At 37.8% G+C, this 23,226-nt stretch overlaps 1 protein-coding gene across 2 annotated transcripts in view; it reads right to left on the bottom strand.

Moving 5' to 3' along the window:
* Nucleotides 1-23,226, bottom strand: part of ZNF568 (zinc finger protein 568) — a 44,796-nt gene that overhangs the window by 20,502 nt on the left and 1,068 nt on the right. For both annotated transcript variants that reach the window (XM_046681155.1, XM_046681154.1), the window contains exons 2-6: nt 22,213-22,281; nt 19,215-19,486; nt 17,317-17,375; nt 1,218-1,344; nt 600-695 (exon numbers count right to left, since the gene is read on the bottom strand). In XM_046681155.1, coding sequence (XP_046537111.1) covers nt 600-695; nt 1,218-1,344; nt 17,317-17,375; nt 19,215-19,290 — 358 coding nt within the window. In that variant the 5' untranslated portion in view covers nt 19,291-19,486; nt 22,213-22,281. The remainder of the gene's footprint in view (nt 1-599; nt 696-1,217; nt 1,345-17,316; nt 17,376-19,214; nt 19,487-22,212; nt 22,282-23,226) is intronic.

Raw genomic sequence — 23,226 nt, 5'->3', positions numbered from 1 at the left:
TACTCATCCATGAAATACTGAATGCATAAGAAAACAAAACTATGAATACAAAGGAAAGAGAGGGTTTAAGGATCATAGAGAGGGACAAAAGTCCTGAAAGTAAGGCTGTAAATGAATTAGGGAAGGTTGGCACCCTGAAATCAGATGGAGCTACTGGCCCTCTAAAATTTGAAAATTGTTCCAATATAGAAAGAAAACAGAATCTGGAAATGTCACAGTAATCCAATTCACTAATACCATTTGTCACTCTAGAAGACTAGGGCCTTTAAGAAAATCCTGGGGGCTGGCCCCGTGGCCAAGTGGTTAAGTTCGCGAGCTCCACTGCAGGCGGTCCAGTGTTTCGTTAGTTCGAATCCTGGGCGCGGACATGGCACTGCTCATCAGACCACGCTGAGGCAGCGTCCCACACGCCACAACTAGAAGAACCCACAACGAAGAATACACAACTATGTACCGGGGGGCTTTGGGGAGAAAAAGGAAAAAATAAAATCTTTAAAAAAAAAAAAAAAAGAAAATCCTGGAAAATGTGAAATGGTATTAACTTCCTGAACAAATGTCATGTAGCTTTCTTATCTGGAACTGCCTTTTCACTTATTCACCTGGACAGTGGCTCCCAAACATTTCTTCCTCTACCACCCATGGTTCCTCTTCCTGCTCCAACTTGAAGATCACATCTGGTTTGGTGACTTCATAGCCTATTACAGGAAACAGCAAAAGACTTAGATGTTAAAGCTGGAGACAACCATCCAGATTTTGGGCTGAGTCCTGGAGGACTGAGGGCTTTTGAAGAATGAGGATGGAGGAACTCCCACAGTGACACAAAGTAACTAGCCTTTACCTGAAGGCGATACATACAATCATGTGAAGAAAGGGAAGACTACATTCATCTGGCAAGTTAGAAGTCTCCCTACATTTCAAAAATGGAGGGGCCGGCCCTATGGCCGAGTGGTTAAGTTTGCACACTCCGCTTTGGCAGCCCAGGGTCTCACCAGTTCGAATCCTGGGTGTAGACATGGCGCCGCTCATTAAGCCACGCTGAGGTGGCATCCCACATAGCACAACCAGAGGCACTCATAACCAGAATATACAACTATGTACTGGGGGGCTTTGGGGAGAAGAATAAAAAAAAAGAAGACTGGCAACAGTTGTTAGCTCAGGGGTCAATCTTAAAAAAAAAAGGAAAGGAATTCCATGTCAAATTGCAAAGCTACCCTTACCCACTGTGACTAAGTTGCTGTAGTTCTCCAGCATCACGTCCCGGTACAAGTTCCTCTGAGCAGGTTTCAATTGCTGCCATTCCTCCTGGGTGAGGTCCACGGCCACATCCTTAAATGTCACTGTTTCCTGTAAAAATACAACCCTAATTAATACGAAGTCATCAAAATTAGACGCAGTGGTCAAAACATGTAAGAACTCATTTAGCTAGTCTCCAGGGATCAAAGTTCATTTAAAACCGTATACTAAGTCTTCCTATTTATCTAATCTTGTGTTATACTGTGGGGGAGAACAAACCATAGTAGAAATATCCCACAAGATTCTGTTAATTATTGAGTCAGCAAACCTATGCATTCATCATCTAATATGCAGGAAACTGGAGATAGTGGTCACTGACTTGTACTGCTGTGTGACAGAGATGTAAGAGTCAGAGCTGACTCACAGGTAAGTGGCTCAGAATCTGTCCAAGTGACCATGTAATCTAGTGAGAAAGGGAACACGGAAAAAGTGGGGAGGGAAAGAGAAATAAGGCAGGAGGAAAGAGGAGAGGTATGAAAATTTGAAGGCCAAACTTGAAATTTCTATAGGACTTCCAGAGGGAAATGTCCACTATGCAGTTAGAGGTATGAAGAAAGGAGATGAGAATTTGTTAGCCATCAACCTAAAATTGAGAGCTGAATCCACAGCTGAAGGATATGGGTGGTTGTAGAGAATACCCATGGTAGGTCAAGGACAGATTCAACAGTTAAGCATCAAAGAAAGGGACTCAGGTCTTTGTTTCCTGTTTGTTTTATTTACAATCAGAATTAAAACCATGAGAGTGGTGTAAGAGAAGCCAAGAAACAAGTCACAAATTCCTGGAAAAGCATGTCACCTGATCACATATATCTCTTTCTCCTCACCGAAAAACTTCAATATCTGAATAAGGAAATAAGGAAAACTCCTGGTTTGCCAAGGCTTTAAGAAAGAAAAGCACCCATATATCCCACATTTGGGAGAATTTATTCAAGCAATGGTACAAATGAGATAGATAAAATGGGAAATACAAATGGAAATCACCAAAGCCTGAATTGCAATTAATGTTTCTGAGAAACTACCTCTAAGATCTATGGTCATTACTACCATCACCATCATCACCACTGTCATCTACTGAGGACTTACTATGTGCCAGGCACTGATATAATTTCTTTAGAAATATTAACTTTTTAAATTCCCCTAATAAGGCTATGAAGTAGCTACTATTATTATCCATTTAAAAGGTAAGGAAACTGGGGCTAAGAATAACACTCCCATGGTCATAAAGCTACTAGGTGGTACAGCTGGATTCCAGTCCAAGCAGTGTGTCTGCAGAGCCCATGTTCTTATCCGCACGCTATACTTCTTCTCCAATCGGCAGCAAGCCTAAGAGTCCCACAGATATCCCCCGATTCAAGACAGACAACTGGATACACAAGAACTCCTGCACCCAAAACCTTTCTTGCTGAGGTTGAAAGCATGTGAAATCACCAATGATGGGAAACCATAGGACAAATATCATGACAAGAAAATCAAAAGCCAATGATGACGGCACATCATCCTGACTTGGAGAAGCGGAGACAAGTCTGAGAAAGCAGAGGGGAGGAAGACTGAAGACAAAACCAGATGTGGAAAACTAGCCTCTGGGGCAATGGTTTCACTAATCAGTTTATGAACCAAGGCAGACATAAAACATTTTAGCTGTTACTACCCAATATTGTATTAACCAAATTAGTCAAATGAACTTACAAAAACCAGTATTCAAGATTTTAGGTGAAAAGTGAGGGAACAATCATTAAAATAACTTTGGAGCAAACTGGTATGTAGGACTTCATAAACGTAAAAACAAATTAATTTTACACTTAAAAAAAGCTATAATACATGTGTGTGTATATATCCATTTCCAAAAACAGATACCTCGATCATTTTAATAAATTAGACAAACACTTGTCAAGCCTAAATCAAGAAAAATAATAAAATACAATGATCCAAACTTGGGATATAAAAAGAACATGTAATAAAAGGTAGAATGGTAAGTTTTACAAAGTTATGAGAGGAGTTTTACTTCTAGGATAGCAGTGTGAGGTGTTCCATGGATCTATTTCCCAGAAAAACAAGCATAACCAGAGAAAAGTGTTTTGTTTTGTTTTTTTTAATTTAAGTCTCTGAAAATTGTCCTAAGGGCATACAGCAATGAAGAACAATTTATTCAAGAAAATCTAGTAAAATTTGGTAAAAACTGTGATAGTCTGTGGCATTTGTGCCACATCAGCTCCCTCCCTCTCCTCACTCCAGCTCAGCTTGACAGACACTCTACTCTGGGTGGGTGCAGCTAAGGAGACAGGGCTCTTTCTCCTCTTAGCACCAACCAGCGGATATGGCATCTCACTAGGAGGGGCAGATGTTCAGCATTCTCATTCCATTCAACTTCAACCTGAAGATGCTAAGTTCCCAGTGAATGCGGCCAAGATGTCAAAGGCTCCTTTCCTCTAGAGTGGAGGTTCTACCCAAGGTGTGGCAGTTCAAGAATCCTGGAACACCAAGAGCCCTTATCCCAGTTCACTTTTAGGGCAGAGGTTCTACAGCAAAACAGGCAAATCGAGAAGACCAGAGGCTACCATCTCACCAAGAGCCCAGAGTGGTGACTCAAAGATTTTATCCAGAAGAGGCAGTCTACAAGCACAAAAACTCTCCCGAAAGGAAATGAACTTATTTGAAACAGAGTGAGCAAAGTTCCAGCTTAAGGGAGCACTTGGAAACACATTTGGTGGTAAGCAATTCAGAGGAGATGGGTAGCTCCTTTCAAGTAAGAACAAGGTAAAGCATAGGCCAGTCGACCAGCGAGAACCAGGGAAAAAGACAACAAAAAACAAGTTGGAAGAAACCTCAAAGACTTGCCTCATAAACTACCCCTGCCTGAGTTTAATTGGACCACACTGTGAGCAATGTATGCCCCAGGTATTGTCAAAAACAATAGAGCAATTAGTTGGCATTTAGTGGATGTGATAAAAGAGAGATGGAGGAAACAAATGGTCAAAGAGAGCCCTGCTAAAACCACTTTCATCCTAGAGTGACTTTGTACATGTCCAAGGCTACGCCCTCTGAGGTGTGACACCAAAAGCATAACACTACAGGGGAAACAGACTTCACTAAAATAATCTAGGCAAGTCACAATACAAATAAACTAAGCAACAATAAAAACAAGTCTTAGAAAATGGGGGAGGGAATCAGTATCCAGAGTTGCAACAATATATAGCCCAAATGCTCAGTTTTTAACAAAAAGTTACAACAGTCAAAGAATCAGGAAAGGGAAACCCATACGCTGGGAAAAAAAGCAGGCAACAGAAATTGCCAGTGAGAGGGCTCAGATGTCAGATTTAACACACTAAGACTTCAAAGCAGCCATTATAGACACAGAAATAAAGGAAACTATGATTAAAGAAAGGTATAACGACAATGTGTCATCAAATAGAGAAAATCAATAAGTAGACAGCAGTTATAAAAAAGAGCCAAATAGAAATTCTGAAATTGAGAAGTACAACCACCAAAGTGAAAAATTCACTAGATATGCTCAGAAGATCTGAATTGGCAGAAGAAAGAATTAGAAAACTAGAAGATACACTGATAGAGTACATAATCTGAGGACCAAAGGGGGAAAAGAATGAGGAAAAATAAACAGAGCCTCAGAGAAACGTGGGCCATCAAGTGCACCAATATATACATGGTGGAAGTACTAGAAGAAGAGAAAGGTGTAGAGAAAACATTTGAAGAAATAATGGCTGACACTTCCCAAATTCGATGAAAAACATTAATTTATGAATCCAAGAAACTAAGCAAGCTCCAAGTATAATAAACACAAAGAGACCCACACCCAGATATATCATAGCAAAAATGCTGAAACCCAGAGACAAAGAGAAAATCTTCAAAGTAAAGTTGTGCCAGAGTAAGGCAAATGAGACCAGATGGTAACTCCAACCCATATGAACAAATGAGGAAGATCAGAAATGATAAATAAGGATAATATAACAAATGTTATAAATATATATTTGCTCTCCTTTATCTTCTCAGCTTTTTCAATAGATGTAACATTAAATAAAGTAACAATTATAATAATGTATTGAGTTTGTAACATATAGATGTAATATGAATAACAATTACAGCACAAAACAGGGACAGAGAGAACAGAGTTACATAGGAGTAATCTTTCTATCTCTTACTGGAATTTAGCATAAATCTGAAGAAGATCCTGATAAGTTAAGATGTGTATGATAAGCACTAAAGCAATCACATAGAAAATACAGTGAAAAGTCACTAAGGAAGCTAAAATTTTACACTAGAAAAAATTCACCTAATCATAAGAAAGCAGTAAAGGAGAAACAAAAAAGACATGAGACATGGAAAACAAAAAGGAAAACAGCAGACGTAAATCCAGCCATTCTAGTGTTAACACTAGTAGTAAACAGATTAAACAATCCAAAAAAAAAAAGGCAGACATTGTCAGACTGGAGAGAAAAACAAGATCCAAATATATGGTGTCTACAGGAAACATACTTTAAGTTCAAACAAAATAAGTTGAAAGTAAAATGATAGAAAAAGATGTATCATGCAAAGAACAGCATAAGAAAGCTGGAATGGATACACCAATATTAGACAAAATAGACTTTAAAACAAAACTGTTACTAGAGATAAAGGACATTTTCTAATGACAAAAGGGTCAATCTTGTAGGAAGGTTATAAACATATATGCATCTAACAGAATTTCAAAATACTTGAAGCAAACACTGACACAACTGAAGGCAGAAATTGGTAAATCAACAATAGCTGGAAACTTCAAACATCACTCTCAATAACAGCTAGAACAACTAGGCAGATGATCAGCAAGGAAATAGAAGATTTGAGCATTATAAACCAACTAGGCCTAACAGATATATATAGAACACTCCACCCAAGAACAGAATACACACTCTTTTCGAGTGTACATCAAACACTCTCCAAGATAGACAATATGTTAGGCTATATAGGAAACCTTAATAAATTTAAAAGGATTGAAACTATACAAAGTATGTTCTCTGATTACAACGGAGACAAATCAGAAATTAGTAACAGAAAGAAATTTGTGAAATTCATAAATATGTGAAAATTTAAAAATTCTCCTAAATAATCACTAGCTCAAAAAAAAAATCATAATGGAAATTACAACATGCTTTGAGATGATTCAAAATGAAGACACAATATAACAGAACTTATGTGACGCCACTAAAGTAAGGCTAAGAGGGAAATCTATAGCTACATTAATGTAATACCTACATTAAAAAAGAAGGCTGCAAACCAATAAATTAACTTTTCACCTTTAGATTGGAAAAAGAACAAACTAAACCCAAAGTAACCCAAAAGAAGGAAATAATAATCATTAGATCAGAAATCAATAAAATTGAGAAAAGATAAAAACAATAGAATCAATGAAACCCAAAATTGGCTCTTTGAAAAGATTAACACAATTGACAAACCTTTCATTTGACTGACCAAAAGTAAGAGAGAAGACTCAAAACACTAAACTCAGGAATGAAAGAGAAGGCATTACTAACCTTACAGAAATAAAAAGGATTATTAGGAGAACATTATGAACAACAGTATGCCAAGAAATTAGATGAAATGGACAAATTCCTAGAAAGATACAAACCATGAAACTGAACAGATCTGTAACAAGTAAAGAAAATGAATTAGTAATCAAAAAACTACCCACAAAGTAAAGCTCAGGCCCAGATAGCTTCACTGGTGAATTCTATCACACAACACAGAAAAATTAATACCAATTCTTCACAAACTCTTCCAAAACAGAAAAGGAGGAAACACTCATTCTATGGGACCAGTATTACCCTGATACCAATACCAGACAAACACAAGAAAAGAAAACCACAGACTACTCTCTCTTATTAATACAGAGGTAAAAATCCTCAACAAAATGCCAATTAAAAAAAATTTTTTTTTTCCTGAGGAAGATTTGCCCTGAGCTAACATCTGTTGCCAATCTTCCTCTATTTTTTGTATGTGAGCTGCCATCACAGCATGGCCACTGATAGAGGAGTGGTGTAGGTCCACACCTGGGAACCAAACCCAGGCTGCTGAAGTGGTGCATGCCAAACCTAACCATTAGGCCACTGGAGTGGCCCCAAAATGCTAACAAATTTAATTCAACAAAATATAAAAAGGGAACACAGATGTTTATAGCAGCTTTATTCATAACTGCCAAAACTTGGAAGTAACCAAGATGTCCTTTAGTAGGTGAATGGAGAAATAAATAGTGATACATCCAGATAATGGAATATTATTCAGTGCTAAAGAGAAATGAACTATCAAGCTATGCAAAGACATGGAGGAAACTTAAATGCTCATTACTAAGTGAAAGAAGCCAGTCTGAAAAGGCTATATACTGTATGATTCTAACCATATGACATTCTGGAAGAGGAAGAATTATGGAGAGAATAAAAAGATCACTGATTGCCAGGGGTTGTGGAAGGAGAGGGAAGTGATGAATACGCAAAGCACAGAGGATTTTTAAGTCAGTGAAAATACTCTGAATGATATTATAACAATGGATATATGTCATTATACACTTGTCCAATTCCTCAGATGGTGCAACACCAAGAGTGAACCCTAATGTAAACTATGAACTTTGAGTGATTATGATGTGTCAACACAGGTTTATCAATTGCAATACAAGTACCACTCTGGTGGGGGATGTTGATAATAGGGATGGCTATGCATGTGTGGGGGCATGAACTATTCACCTTCCTCTCAAGTTTTCCACGAACCAAAAACTGCTCTTTAAAAACAAACAAACAAAAATCCATAAAAAGGACTATGCACCATGACAAAATGGAATTTACCCCAGGAACACAATATTGGTTTAACACCAGAAAACCAAGTAATATAATGCATAATTATCAATAGAATAAAGGAGAAAAACTAAATGATTATCTTAACAGATGCAGAAAAAGCACTTGACAAAACTGAATACCTTTTCATGATACAAACACTCAACAAGCTAGCAAAAAAGGAAACTTCCTCAATGTTATACAAGGCAGCTACAAAAAACCTGCAGCTATTATCATAATAACTGGTGAAAGACTAGATGCTTTCCCCTTAAGGTCAGGAAGAAGACAAGTTACACTCTTGCCACTTCTATTCAACATTGCAGTGAATGTTCTAGACAGAGCAATCAGGCAAGAAAATGAAATAAAAATGATCCAGATTGGAAAGGAAAAAATAAAACTATCTCTATTTTCAGATTGCATGATTTTGTACATAGAAAATCTAAGGAATCCACTAAAATTCTATTAGAACTAATAAATGACTTCAGCAAGGTTGCAGGATATAAGAATGATATAAAAACCTCAATTCTATTTCTAGACACTTGCAGTGAACACCCAAAAATGAAATTAATAAAACAACCCCATTTACAATAGCATCAAAAAGAATAAAATACTTAAGAATAAATTCAACATAATCAGTGTAAAACTTACATTCTGAAAATTACAAAGTATTGTTTAAAAAAATTTTAAAGACCTAAAAAAAGGAAAGACATCCCACGTTCATGGATTATAAGACAATATTAAGAATGACAACACTCCCCAAACTGATCTACAAATTCAGTGTAATCCCTATCATTCATATAAAAATGAAAGGGACCCAGAATAGCCAAAACAATCCTGAAAGAGACGAACAAAGCTGGAGGAACCACACTTCCCAATTTCAAACATACTACAAAGCTCAATAATCAAGACAGTATAGTACTGGCATAAGGAGAGACATAAGAGATCAAGGGAAAAAACTGAGATTCCAGAAATAAACTCTTACATTTTAGTCAATTTATTTTAGACAAAGATGCCAAGATAATTCCCTGAGGGGAAAAAAGTCTTTTCAACAAATGGTGCTGGGACAAGTAGATTATCTACATCAAAAGAATGAAGTTGGATCTCTACCCCATACCACATACAAAAATTAACTCACAATGGATCAAAGAGCTAAAACTATAAAATTCTTGGAAGAAAACACAGGTGGAGAAGCTTCCAGGTTGGTGAACACATGAAGGTGCTGGGAGAGTGGTGTGTTTGGAAAGAGCTTGGAAGCACTTTGCAGAAGGAGAGATCTGGCTGAGACGCAAAACAAGGATGAGATGAAAAAAGGAAATGAGTGAGATTGAGGATTGCCAACAGATAGACAGTCAACTGCAGAATTAAAATACAAGATGAAAAATATTTTTTAATAGATAGTGGAGGGTATAAAATATAGAACTGTCAATGCAGCTATGGAGGTCAAACCTGAGAAGCTCTCCTAGAATGCAAAGTAAAACAACAAAGAGGAAAATGTTGAGAGATGATGACAAATTGGAGGATGGAGAATGAGGATCTAACGTAAAACCTATACCTATGGCTAGGAGCCAGAATACAAAGCAAAACCAAAGGCACAAATGAAACAAAAAACTTGAAAGAGCTGAAATAAAATAGAGATATTATGACTATGTGGAAAAAAAAAAGAAGAAAAAGAAAACAAGGGTGTAATTGGATTAGGAAATGGTTTTTTAGATATGACACCAAAAGCACAAGCAACAAAAGTAAATAAAAATGGATAACAGAAAAATGCACAAATTTCGTTCTTTTAAAGACATCATCAGGGGCCGGCCCGGTGGTGCAGCGGTTAAGTTCGCACGTTCTGCTTTGGTGGCTCAGGGTTCGCTGGTTCAGATCCCAGGTGCAGACATGGCACCACTTGGCAAGCCATGCTGTGGTAGGCATCCCACGTATAAAGGAGAGGAAAATGGATGTGGATGTTAGCTCAGGGCCAGTCTTCCTCAGCAAAAAAAGGAGAATTGGCAGTAGTTAGCTCAGGGCAATCTTCCTCAAAAAAAAAAAAAAGACATCATCAAGAAAATGAAAAGAGAACCCATGGGATGGGAGAAAATATTTACAAATCATTTATCTGATAAGAGACATACATCTAGAATATATAAAGATCTCTTACAATTCAATAATAAAAAGATGAACCAATTAAAAAATGGGCAAAGGATGTGAATAGACATTTCTTCAAAGAGGATATACAAATGGCCAATAGGCACATGAAAAGATGCTCAACATCACTGTCATTTGGTGTATGTAAATCAAAATGACAATGAAATACCACTTCACATTCACTAGGATGGCTATAATCAAAAGGACAGATAATATCAAATGTCGACCAGGATGTGGAGAGACTGGAACCCTCAAACACTGCTGATGGGAATGTAAAGTGGTGCAACTGTTGTGTAAAACAGTGGGCAGTTCCTTAAAAGGTTAAGCATAGAGTTCCCATATGATCCAGCAATTCCACTCCTACGTATAAACCTGAGAGAACTGAAAACATGTCTATATAAAAACCTGCACATGAATGTTTTTGGCAACATTATTCATAATAGCCAAAAAGTGGAAAGAACCAAAATGCCCATTAACTGATAGATAAATAAAATGTGGTATATTCATACAATGGAATATTATCTGGAAATAAAAAGAAACAAAGTACTGATACAAGCTACAAAATGGATGAACCTTGAAAACATTATGCTGACTGAAAGGCAGCCACAAAGGAACACATATCATATGATTCCATTCATATAAATGTCCAAATAGACAAATCTATACAAACAAAAAGAACATCTGTGCTTGCCCACATGTGGAGCTTTGGGGGGAGATGGAAGTGATAGCTAATGGGTACAGGGTTCTTTTTTAGGGTGATGAAAATGTTCTAACACTGACTTGGTGATGGTTCTACAACACTGTACATATACTAAAAACCACTGAATTGTATTCTTTAAATGTGTTAATTTTATGGTATGTGACATACGTCAATAGTTATTTTTTTAAAAAAGTTATGAGACTATTTCAAAAATCTCAATAAAAAATAATTCCATAATAAAACATTACTGTGATAAATTCGATTATTATTCCACAAATATTCATTCCCCGACCCTAACTGATGTCCCATCCACTAATGTGGGCTTTGGCTAAGCCATTTGTTAAGGCTAAGGAAATGTTAGTGAACATGATGTGAGAAGAGGCCTGAAATAACTTGGTTCACGTACTCCATGATCTGGCAAGTAAGAGCTCACCCCAGGAAGCTGCTGCCCTTTCACCTGAATGAACACATGTGGAACAGACGTGAGCCACCCCACTGCCGGAGTCAAGGCTAGCTGACCTCCAGGCCAAAGCAGAGCCCAAAGCCCATATAGTCAACCTGCAGATTCCAAGCATGAGGATAAATGCCTGTTGTTCTACTGACGAAAGAAGCAGAAAAGCTGAGAAGACAACCTGATTCACATACCTAAGTGAAAAAATTTTCAAGGTACTGAGTTCTCAAAATGGAACTGGATCTAGATATTTTTACTAGTTAATAGTAAGGCTGTAGAGTCTGACATCATGAGTTCAAATCCTGGCTTCAAAATTTACTAATTGTTTAACCTCGACAGCCAAATTTGAGCCCATTTCTTCATCTGTAAAGGGGCATTTTCCTCAACGAGTTGATGTAAGGACTAAAGGAGACAAAAACTGTGAAGCACTCAGAACTGAGCTTGCCACCCCAGTAATCATTCAATCAATGTTTCAGGAATAGTTAATCCCTATGGAATATAAACCATAACAAAGACAGGGAAAAACAACAACAAGAAAATAAAACATATTTTCCACTAGCTTTGACTAAATTAGCATTAAAACATCTTTTCCACTAACTCTTGTAAATGAACATAAACCTCATTCAAAAAAAAAAAACAAATAAAGATTGCACTCCTGACAAAAACTATAAAACAAGTAACAAAAGACCTAGAAGTAAATAAGGGTTAATTTCTGACTGTATAAAATGATCAATCAGTGCTCATAATAAAGTCTGTTTCCCTAAGATGTTGACTCTCTTCACATACAAATGTCAAGAATTCCATATTAGTAGTAAGGAACAAAGGGGACTGAACCTTGAAAAACATAAATTCAGTTAGTGTCATTTTTATTCCTCCTCCTGTCAGACAAGAAAAAGACGAGTATCCCCCTGGCCTTGGCAAGAAGCCTTAACATTTCCAGACTTGTTGCTGGTATCACAGCACTTTCCTCTCCCTCACTTTTAAGGTACTTAATAGGACAAATATTTTTTTAAAATAATAAAGTTTACAGTGAGGGAATAAAAGTAATTACAAGTCAGTTCTGTGGTGTATATGCCGACTGGCAACTTTTTACAAAAGCGTTTTTTGGGGGCCAGCCCCATGGCCGAGTGATTAAGTTCGTGCGCTCTGCTTCGGCAGCCCAGGGTTTCGCCAGTTCAGATCCTGGGTGCGGACATGGCACCACTCATCAGGACATGCTGAGGCAGCGTCCCACATGCCACAACTAGAAGGACCCACAACTAAGAATATACAACTATGTACTAGGGGGCTTTGGGGAGAAAAAGGAAAAATAAAATCAAAAAAAAAAAGTTTTTGTTTTTATTAAGTTACAAAAATATTAAATATTCCTTTAGAAACTTAGAGCATGACACACAAGATTTTTTCATTTCTTTCTTGGTTATTGTACACATTTTTATTTCCAAATGTATTCTAGACTCAGCTTGAATAGACTTGCCTTATTGTAAGAAAAATATTTAGAATCTTTATCAAGGTTCAGATAAATCTGAAGGTTAATTTAAGGAGAATTTATATTGATTTAATAATGATGTATCTTATCCAAAAAAGTGTATACTAAAAATGTATTTAGGGGGCCAGCCCCATGGCTAAATGTTAAGTTCACACACTCTGCTTCAGTGGCCTGGTGTTCGCCCATTTGGATCCTGGGTGTGGACCTACACACCACTCAAGCCATGCTGTGGCAACATCCCACATAAAAGAACTAGAATGACTTACAACTAGGATATAAACTATGTGCTGGGGCTTGGGGAGAAAAAGAAAAAGAGGAAGATTGGAAACAGAGGTTAGCTTAGTGCCAGTCTTTTTTTTTTTTTTAAAGAGGCGTTTTTTTTTAAAGATTGGCATCTGAGCGAGCTAACAACTGTTGCCAATCTTCTTCTGTTTTTTTTTTTTTTGGCTTTATCTCCCCAAACCCCCCTGTACATAGTTGTATATCTTAGTTGCAGGTCCTTCTAGTTGTAGGATGTGGGAGGCCGCCTCAACGTGGCCTGATGAGCGGTGCCATGTCCATGCCCAGGATCTGAACCCTGGGCTGCCACAGCGGAGCGCGCAAACTGAACCACTCGGCCACGGAGCCAGCCCCTTAGTGCCAATCTTCCTCAAAAAAAAAAAAAAAATGTATCTAGGGGGCTGGTCCAGTGGATAGTGGTTCACGCCCTCTGCTTCAGCAGCCCAAGGTTCACTGGTTTGGATCCTGGGCACCAACCTACACACTGCTAATTAAGCCACACTGTAGCAGCAACCCACACAGAAGAACTAGAATGACTTACAACTAGGATAGACAACTATGTGCTGGGGCTTGGGGAGAAAAACAAAAAGATTCCCTTAAATTGAAACATCTTTGTGATAGATAGAAAAGATATTTCACTCAATTCTTCTCCAATTAGTCTATACATTCTTTGCAATTCTAATTAAAATCCCAACAGGATATTTTTCCCTAGAACTAGATAAACTGATTCTACAATTCAAATGGAATCATGGAGGTCCCAAAGTAGCTGAGAAGTTTTTGAAAACCTAAGAACAACATGTCTGTGGCAGGAAGTGGGAAAATCCATGTCCAAGCAAATAGAGTTATTATAAATTTATAGTAACTAAAACAATGTAAACACACACACACACAAACAGTATAGTACTGGTATAGATATAGACAAATAGATTAAAGAATAAAAAGCCTAGAAACAATTAAGCATGTATATGATGGTGGCATCACAAAGATCTATTTAATAAATGGTGTTGGAACAACTGGTCTTTTACATGCAAAAAAATTCTACTGATAGCATTATCAGTAAATCCTTACCTCAAACCAATTACAAAATTAAATTCCAGTTGGATTTAAGACTAAATATGAAAAACAAGGCTTTGAAAAGAGACTATCTACTTCACCTAATATTAGGAAAGAGACCTTAGAAAAGACCAACAGTGGCAACTCCTGAAAGAAAGGACTATTAAATACTGATGTCGTATATTAATTTTGACTGAATTCGTATTGTACGTGCATATTTATCATACACTAAATGTAACTATCCAAACTTAAAGTGTCTATACAACAAAAAGATACATGAAACCATAGAAGGGACAGATTAGAAGATATTTACATAAATCCTAATGCTGAAGCAGGCATTCTTGAAATTCTCTAATTTCAAGGAGAAAAAGGACTAACAATATAAAATGGACAAATAAATATGAACAGTCAATTGGAAAAATTTTCATTTCTTCACTCATGAGGGGACTTCAACCTGTACAGTATCACAGAGTGTGGCCCTGGAGTCAGGCTGTAAGAGTTTGAATCCTGGCTTTACTACACACTGGATGCATGAAGTTAGGTAAACTTCTTAACCTCTGTGCTTCACTCCCCTTCTCTGTAAAAAATAAATACCTACTTTATAAGCTTTTGATAATGATCACATGAAATAAGTTATGTAAATTTACAGCACAGTACACCTGGCACGCAATAAGTACTCAATAAAGCTGTTACTGTTGTAGAGGATTTCTCTAGCTGCTGTGTAGTCTATTCACATATAAATAAAAACTGCCATGGGATATATTCATATCTATATTCTAGAATGAATTTGGGACTGTATGCCCAGGAATATAGGCAGTCCACTTCTACGTGACAGTCCAAACCAAAACATCTGCTTCTTATTTTTTTATGTATTTATTATTTATTTATTTCTTTGAGGAAGATTAGCCCTGAGCTAACAACTGCTGCCAATCCTCCTCTTTTTGCTGAGGAAGACTGGCCCTGAGCTAACATCTGTGCCCATCCACCTCTACTTTATATGTGGGACGCCTAGCACAGCATGGCTTGCCAAGCGGTGCCATGTCTCTGCCTGGGATCTGAACTGCCGAACCCTGGGCTGCCGAAGTGGAATGTGTACACTTAACCGCTGCGCCACTGGGCCGGCCCCTGGCTCTTGTATCTGAAAGGAACTGCTGTGAATTTTTTGACAGCTAGAGTGTCCTATTTGAGGATCACAACTCCTTCATCTCCAGCTCTTTACTCTAAAAAAATTGCATGTGTGAATCATTTGGAATCCTCTCATAAAAGAAGGTCATTACACACCAATTCAGAATACACCTAAAAAATGTATCTGCAAATCTGAATGGTCTATTTCTTTGTGACATGATTATGTTTAAATATTTATTGGGCACTTGCGTTTCTTCTAACTGCTTCTTTGTGTTCTTCATCCAATTTTCTGAATTGTTAGTATATTTCTGCTGTATGTATTACAAAAACTGTTTCCAGTTTTGCCTTATTACAGTGTTTATGGTAGTTTTACTAAAAAGGATTAATTTTATGAATCCAAATCAGACATCTTCTTTTATTGGTTTCATATGTTAAACTAAAAAGGCAGGTCAATGAGTACAGCCAACACATCTAAAACCCTTTTCAGGTAGGAAAGACTGATCCAGCTAACAATTACTAATACTTATCATTTATGGAGCACTATCACTTACAGTGCATTTAACCCTGCCAACATTCCCACATGATAAACACTACTACTATCCCCACTTACAGATGATGAAACTGAGGTCAAAGAGATTAAGAAACTTGTCTATAATCATGCATTCAGTAAGTTGTTGAGCCAAGATTTCAAACCAAGTCTGTCTAGGTCCAGAAAACCACTCTGCCAACAGGAGAAATAACTGGATGAGCCACATGATCATAATGATCAAAAGAGGTGTGTGTGTGTTTCAGGATGGGAAATATGAGCTGAGGAAAAGAGGCACTGAAGTGGAAAATATTTAAAATATTTAGGGGCAAGCCTTGTGGCCGAGTGGTTATGTTTGCGCGCTCTGCTCGGTGGCCCAGGGTTTTGCCGGTTCGAATCCTGGGTGTGGACATGGCACCACTCATCAAGCCATGCTGAGGCAGCATCCCACATGCCACAACTAGAATCGACCCACAACTAAAAATACACAACTATGTACCGGGGGGCTTTGGGGAGAAAAAGGGAAAATAAAATCTTTTAAAAAAAAATTTAATTTTTAAAAAATATTTGTGTGAGGGATTTAAACATTTGTGTGGCAGATTCCAGAGTTGGAAACAAAAAGAATCAGGAGCAGAGGAGAATGAGTCATTTTATAAGAAGATAAGGAATACTGTATCTTCTGAGACCATAAAAGAAAGATGTAGAGTGCTATGAAGACCAGAACTATAAGATTTTGCCATAAAATATTAGTATATATTTTAGCTCAACATGTAAAAATCTCAACTGAAGAAAATATACAGTCATGTACTGCTTAACGCCAGGGCTATGTTCTGAGAAATAAGTCTTTTGGCAGCTTCCTTATGTGAACATCAGAGTGCACTTACACAAACTTGGATGGTATAGCCTACTACACACCTAGGCTCTACGGCACAATCTTATGGGACCATTGTCACATATGCCATCCCTCATTGACCAAAATGTCATTATGTGGCGCATGACTGCATGTGTAAGATCATTTGAAAGACGTGTTTCATTTAGTCTTCCAGATTTCAGTTTTTAATCTTTAGCCAAGACAGACTTTAAAAAAGCTGAGTTTAATATTACAAGAATTTCAGAATTATTTTGAAATTTCTTTTTGACCTAGGTACCAATGAACGGCTTTTTCTTTCCTTAATTATAAGCTTTGCATAAACAGTGCAAATTATGGAAACTTCTGTGTCCCAGTTTGCTTCTGCTTCTCCAGAGCATATTCAAATTTGAACTCAACTTTAATAATTCTGTATGGATCTCTTTCTGCACAGCCATATCTGAAATTTCAACTGGTTCTGATCTTCTATCTGCGTTTTTCCTCACTTTAATTTTCATTGATTTAGTTTTCCAACTTACTGGTAGGTTAAGGTAACCCACTGCAACTGCACTGCAAAATAATGCAGCAACAAATAAATGCTTAAAACGTACAAGAGACCTGGTCATATCCTCTTCTTCCTTGAAAAGGGCAGAGTCCTGAGAACGCCAAGCTGAGGGAAGAGAAATAAATCAGATTTACTTCAAAGCTCCAGACAAAGGAAATCTTCAGTACCACGTGGGTATAATATCTCCTATAATGTTCCTCAGAGCACTGAGAAATGTTAACTACCACCAGGCTATAAAGACACTGAAATGTACATGGATAACTAATTTAATCATAGAGAGTCCAATGGCAATTTCTGGAGGGCTAAATATAGGGTGTCCAATGAATCTACTGACGATATAGTATTTCCTAAAGAACCTGCTATTTTATTCTTAATAGAAAATTTATCTTAAGTACATAGTAATAAATACTACAAAGATTTAAGGATTAAATCATTTATAAAGCACTGTAAAAATTTGAAAAAAACTTTAATCAGAGACAAGTTATAGGCATTGTGGAACATTCAAATGACAGAATGAAATGCAGGTATGACTCTAATGACATTTTTAAATAACTTAATTGATTTATTTTTTACCCTAAAAAACTCAGGGCCTTTAGGTGAAAAATGGAAGACTGAATACTTGCATTTATTTCTGTTCTCTCCCAAACCCAACCAAAATGAAAGGAACAAAGGAAGTTGAATCTCACAAGGTCAAAGAATATAGAAGACAAGAGATGTCTTGTCAGCAGATGAGAGATGTCAACAAAATTTTAGAAGCTAGAGAGCAGACAGATGACTGGTATTCTAACTTAACCAGAGAAAGCTGAACCTTAAGTGAGGGTGAGGGGAGGGTGGGGAAACCATGGCAGAACCCTTTACAAGCTCAGGAATGGGGGCTGGCTCAGTAGCGCAGTGGTTAAGTTTGCACATTCCGCTTCGGCAGCCCGGGGTTCGCCGGTTTGGATCCCAAGGGTGGACATGGCACCACATGGCAAAGCCATGCTGTGGCAGGTGTCCCACATATAAAGTAGAGGAAGATGGGCACGGATGTTAGCTCAGGGCCAATCTTCCTCAGCAAAAAGAGGAGGATTGGCAGATGTTAGCTCAGGGCTGCTCTTCCTCAAGAAAAAGCTCAGGAATGGGGGCACAAGCTACTTCTGCAGGCAGGAGTTTGAGGTGGGGCTGAAAAACGGAAATGAATATGGAGTTGAAACAATGTATAGAAAATAAAAGAATTAAGTGAAAGTTGTCATATTGTAAGATGAGGTCGTGTGTCCCTGTGTTGTGTCCAGTGCTTCCCCACCTTTCTTCCTTTGTTTGCCTCCTCAAAGCAGGAGTTCTGGCTTATATTCCTCAAGCAAAATCTAGGACTTTTTGCTGGGAAAATTGACTAGCTCAAAAGAAAATGGATACAGATCCTGACATATGGTCAACCTTCAACCTCTAATAAAACACCATATTAGAAAGAAGGGCAAGGAGAAGGGGGGAGGGTGAGGTGAGGGCAACAAGGAAGGGGTTAGGTAGAAAACAGACATAAATCCTTATCTCCAATGTCAAATGTCAGTAAGAAATGTCTAAGCCTGAGAAATCAAGCATTAGCAGTATGAAGATGTTATTCATAAAGGTGGAGCTGAATACTGGAATATCCAAAAAAAAATGTTCAAAGGTTGCCTCTGGAAAGTGGGAACAGGGGATGGGTAAGGATGGAATAGGAAACTTTTGTTTATGGTTATAATATTTAACAGCACTTTCTAAAATGTATTTAAGAAAAACAGAAATGACATTTAAAACATTTATTTTTAAAGAATCAAATAGTCAGGTGAATACAAATGTCTACCCAACACAGTCAATAACACCCACGTGAACTTTCTTGGTAGGAGTACTGAATTTTCTAACTCTTTTTACTCTGTCCCTGAATGTACAGGCTTCCTCTCCTAAACTCTGCTGATCTCTGAACCACCTCACCTCTCCTTCCCATCATCTGGCTCAAATGCTCCATTGCCACACAGCTACTGCTGATCTCTGAAGGTTGAGATGTCATTCAGGCCTCGCCCATTCTGAACAGAAGGGTAAAGACAGACTGCAGCTCCAGCATTCCCAGGCCCACTCTATCCCAGGACACTCCAGCCTCTGGAGGTCGTCTCAGGTCAGGAGATCTTCTTCCATGATAGATACCTGCTCTTCAGTCTTCTTTCTATTCACATCACAGATCTGTCTTATCTTCGTGGAGCCAGGACCTGTGGGTTTACAATATAAATCAAATTTACCTAATGTCTTCTTACTGGAGCCGTAACGGTAACTAGCCTCTAAGATGGCTCCCAATGATCACTGCCTTCAGCTTTTTCTACACCCCTCCCACAGTGAATAGAGTTGACCTATATAACCAACAGGATACTGCAGGAATCACAATGTATGACTTCCAAGATTAGGTCATAAAAGACATTGCGGCTTCTGTCTTGCACATTTTTGAATCACGCTCTTTGTGGGAAGCCACCCACCATGCCATGAAGACACTCAACCAGCCCTAGGGAGAGGCTCCTGTCAGCAGCCAACAATAACTTGCCAGCCATCTTGGAAGCAAATCCTCCAGCCCCAGTCTAGCCTTCTAATGACTGCAGCCCTGCAGACACCTTGACTGCAACTTCATGAAATATCCAAGCCAGAATACCCAGCTAAGTCACTCTCCACTCCCCAAAGAAACCATGAGATAATGCTTATTGTTGTTTAAGCCACCAAATTTTGAGGTAATTTGTTACATAATAATAGATAACTAATCAGTCCCGAACAATTAGCTTCCTTGCTTGTAATTCACATTCCCTGGAGTCACTGACCAGAGATGCTGGATGCAGACAGCAGGAGTCTGGAGGAAAACTCAAAGACTCAGCAACCTAGGTTAAACCTAGTGCTCAACAGAGACACCAAGAGTCCAGAAACAAAGTGAATATAATAGTGACATTCACATAACATTTGCTCCTCAAATATCTTCTGTCACCATAAAGGTATAGGCCTGATGCCATGACAGACATAAAATTGAGTCAAAAAACACTCAGATTTGCAGCGAACCCAGATTTGGAGTTAAAAAGAGATGCAGCTACTCCATTTCCTATCCATCTTAGCAAGTGAGGTAAAAGAGAGATGCAATTTAAAATTTCCATACTCTTCATTTGAAATGAAAATTATACTCATGTTACGTTATTGGATGAATAGATAAAATGGATATTAAGAAATATTAATTTATCATCTGCTATGAGTCTTTGCTAGGTAAAAGGGTAAAAAAAATGATACATAAGAGAGTAGACTAATCCTTGCTCTGTATGATAAAACAGAAAACATTCAATTATAATAAATTTTGAGAAGTGCTATGCTTGGGATATACTACTAATATCACTCACATGGTTTCTATTTTTTTCCCCATAGCGATTATCACTAACAAATTACATACATAGTTGTCATACATATTGTCTGTCCACCCTCTCATTTAAACTCCATGAAAACAGGGATTTATTTTTGTCTGTTTCTGTCGTTGATAGTAGATGTCAAAAAAATGTTGATAAAATGGTATAGCTACTATGAAAAACAGTATGCTAGTCAAAAAATCAAAAAGAAAATTACCATATGATACAGAAATTCCACTTCTGGGTATATATCCAAAAGAACCGAAATCAGGGACTCGAACAGATATTTGAACACCCACGTTTATAGCAGCATTATTTGCAAGAGTCAAAAGGTGGAAACAACCCATGTCCACTGACCTGTGAATGGATAAACAAACTACAGTATATACATACAATGGAATATTATTCAGCCTTAAAAAGGAAAGAAATTCTGACACACGCTTTAACATGGATGAACCTTGGAGACATTATACTAAGTTAAATAAACCAGTCACAAAAGAACACATACTGTATGATCTGGCTTATATGAGGTACATAAAGTAGTCAAATTCATAGAAACAGAAAGTAGAACGGTGGTTGCCTGGGTGGCAGAGAGAAGGATCAGGGAGTTATTGTTTAATGGGTGTAGAGTTTCTGTTTTGCAAGGTGAAAAGAGTTCTATGGACATACGCATACATCTGTGATACCAATACCACAACCAAAGTACTAAACATACCCATCATCTCCAAAAATTTGCTTGTGTTCTTTGTGTTTTATGTTTTTTTGGTAAGAACACTTAACATGGTATCTATTCTCTTAACATATTTTAAAGTGCATAATACTATACTGTTAATATAGGTACTATGTCGTACAGATCTCTAGAACTTATTCATCTTGCATAACAAACTTTGTACCCACTGAAAAGCAATTTTCCATTTCCCTCTTTCTTCCAGCCCCTGCAAACCGCTATTTTATCCTCTGTTTCTCTGAGTCTATTTTAGATGCTTCATATAAAAGGAATCATGTAGTATTTGTGCTGTGACTGGCTTATTTCACACAGCATAAGGTCCTCAAGGTTCATCCACGTTGTCACAAATGGCAAGATTCCCTTCTTTCTTAAGGCTGAATAATATTCCATTGTATGTGTGTACCACATTTTCTTTATTCATTCATCTGTTGATGGATAGATGTTTCCAAATCTTGGCTACTGCAATGAACATAGGAGTGCAGATATTAATATGGTAAATTTCATGTTATGTGTTTGTTATCTGTATTTTACCACAATTTTAAAAAATACATATATAAGTTGAACAAATGAAATACTATTACTAATTTGGGGTATTGAAACTAGAAGAAAATAATATATCAAACAAGAATAACAGAAATGGGTGTGTAGTTTGGAGTTCAAGTGTTCTAAAGTCTTGTTTAAGTGTGGGTTTTGTTAAACATGCCTGTTAAAAATTCAACGATAAGAACAGAAACCAAAGCAGTGGAGAGAGAAAAGAGGCTAAGGTATACCTGCATAATAAATAGAAAATAAAACAAATTTATATGAGCAATCACAATAAATGTAAATGAATTAAACTCACCTATTAAAATAACAAACAGGATAAAAGGGGGAAAAAAGCCCAGCAATATGCTCTGTACAAGAGATGTACCTGAAGCATAAAGACACAAAGAGAAAGAGTTGGAAAATAAAACGCCTGGAAAATACTCACAATAACAAAACCTGAAAAGCAACACTATCAGACAAAAGAGAACATAGACTAAAACACATTCACCAGGATAGAGGCATGCTTCTTAATGTGGTAGATTGGAATGCTGGTCTCAATTCTTCAGCCCCCTCTAACAGGATTATACATTCACACTTTTTGCCACGTTAACTCTGCCTCACTATCCAACGGTGGGTATGAGACAGGAACCAGCCTAACAAGACAGGACCATCTGCAAGGCCCCTGGCCTAACAAGCTAAGGCCCCTAACCAATTGGCAAGCTAGGAGAATCAGATAGAGGCCACCAAGATCTACATTCGGCAGCCTCTGGACTTTCTTGGGCTTACACATGCACCCTAGAACTCAGGAGTCCACTGAAGGTGACCCTAGCCCCATTACTATAGTAAAAATCACACCCGGGGTAGAAAGCTAGCACGCTAATGATACATGCAACGCACGTGGTAGCATGTTGGACAACAGTGCAAGCAGAAGCACAACCCCACCTCTCCATGCCATGACAAGGCACTCCTCCCCAGCCTCTGCCTAATAAAAGCCCCACAATCCTGCTCCCGAATAAGCTGGTCACCTGCCCCTTTCCTTTCGCAACGGCTCCCTTGTGCCTCTCCTGTGCACAAGCTAATGAACTTTTACTTTTCTACTCCCATTTCTTGTCGATCTTGACTTCCATCCTGGGGGACAATAAGAACCCAATGTTCCGGTAACAGGTATAATTAACGTCAAGCTTAGCCATGTGGCTTGCTTTGGCTAATGTAATATTAGCATATTTCGGAGAAGAGGTTTTAAGAGTGTTTGTGAGATCTGTTTTGTGCTCCAGTGACCCACAATGAGAAGAACATATCCTAATAACCACAATTCTTTTAGCTAAAGCTG

This window comes from Equus quagga, chromosome 13, assembly GCF_021613505.1.
Source record: "Equus quagga isolate Etosha38 chromosome 13, UCLA_HA_Equagga_1.0, whole genome shotgun sequence".
Classification (NCBI taxonomy): Eukaryota; Metazoa; Chordata; class Mammalia; order Perissodactyla; family Equidae; genus Equus; species Equus quagga.
The sequence above is the reverse complement of the archived record's forward strand: the minus strand, read 5'-3'. Positions and strand labels throughout refer to the sequence as shown.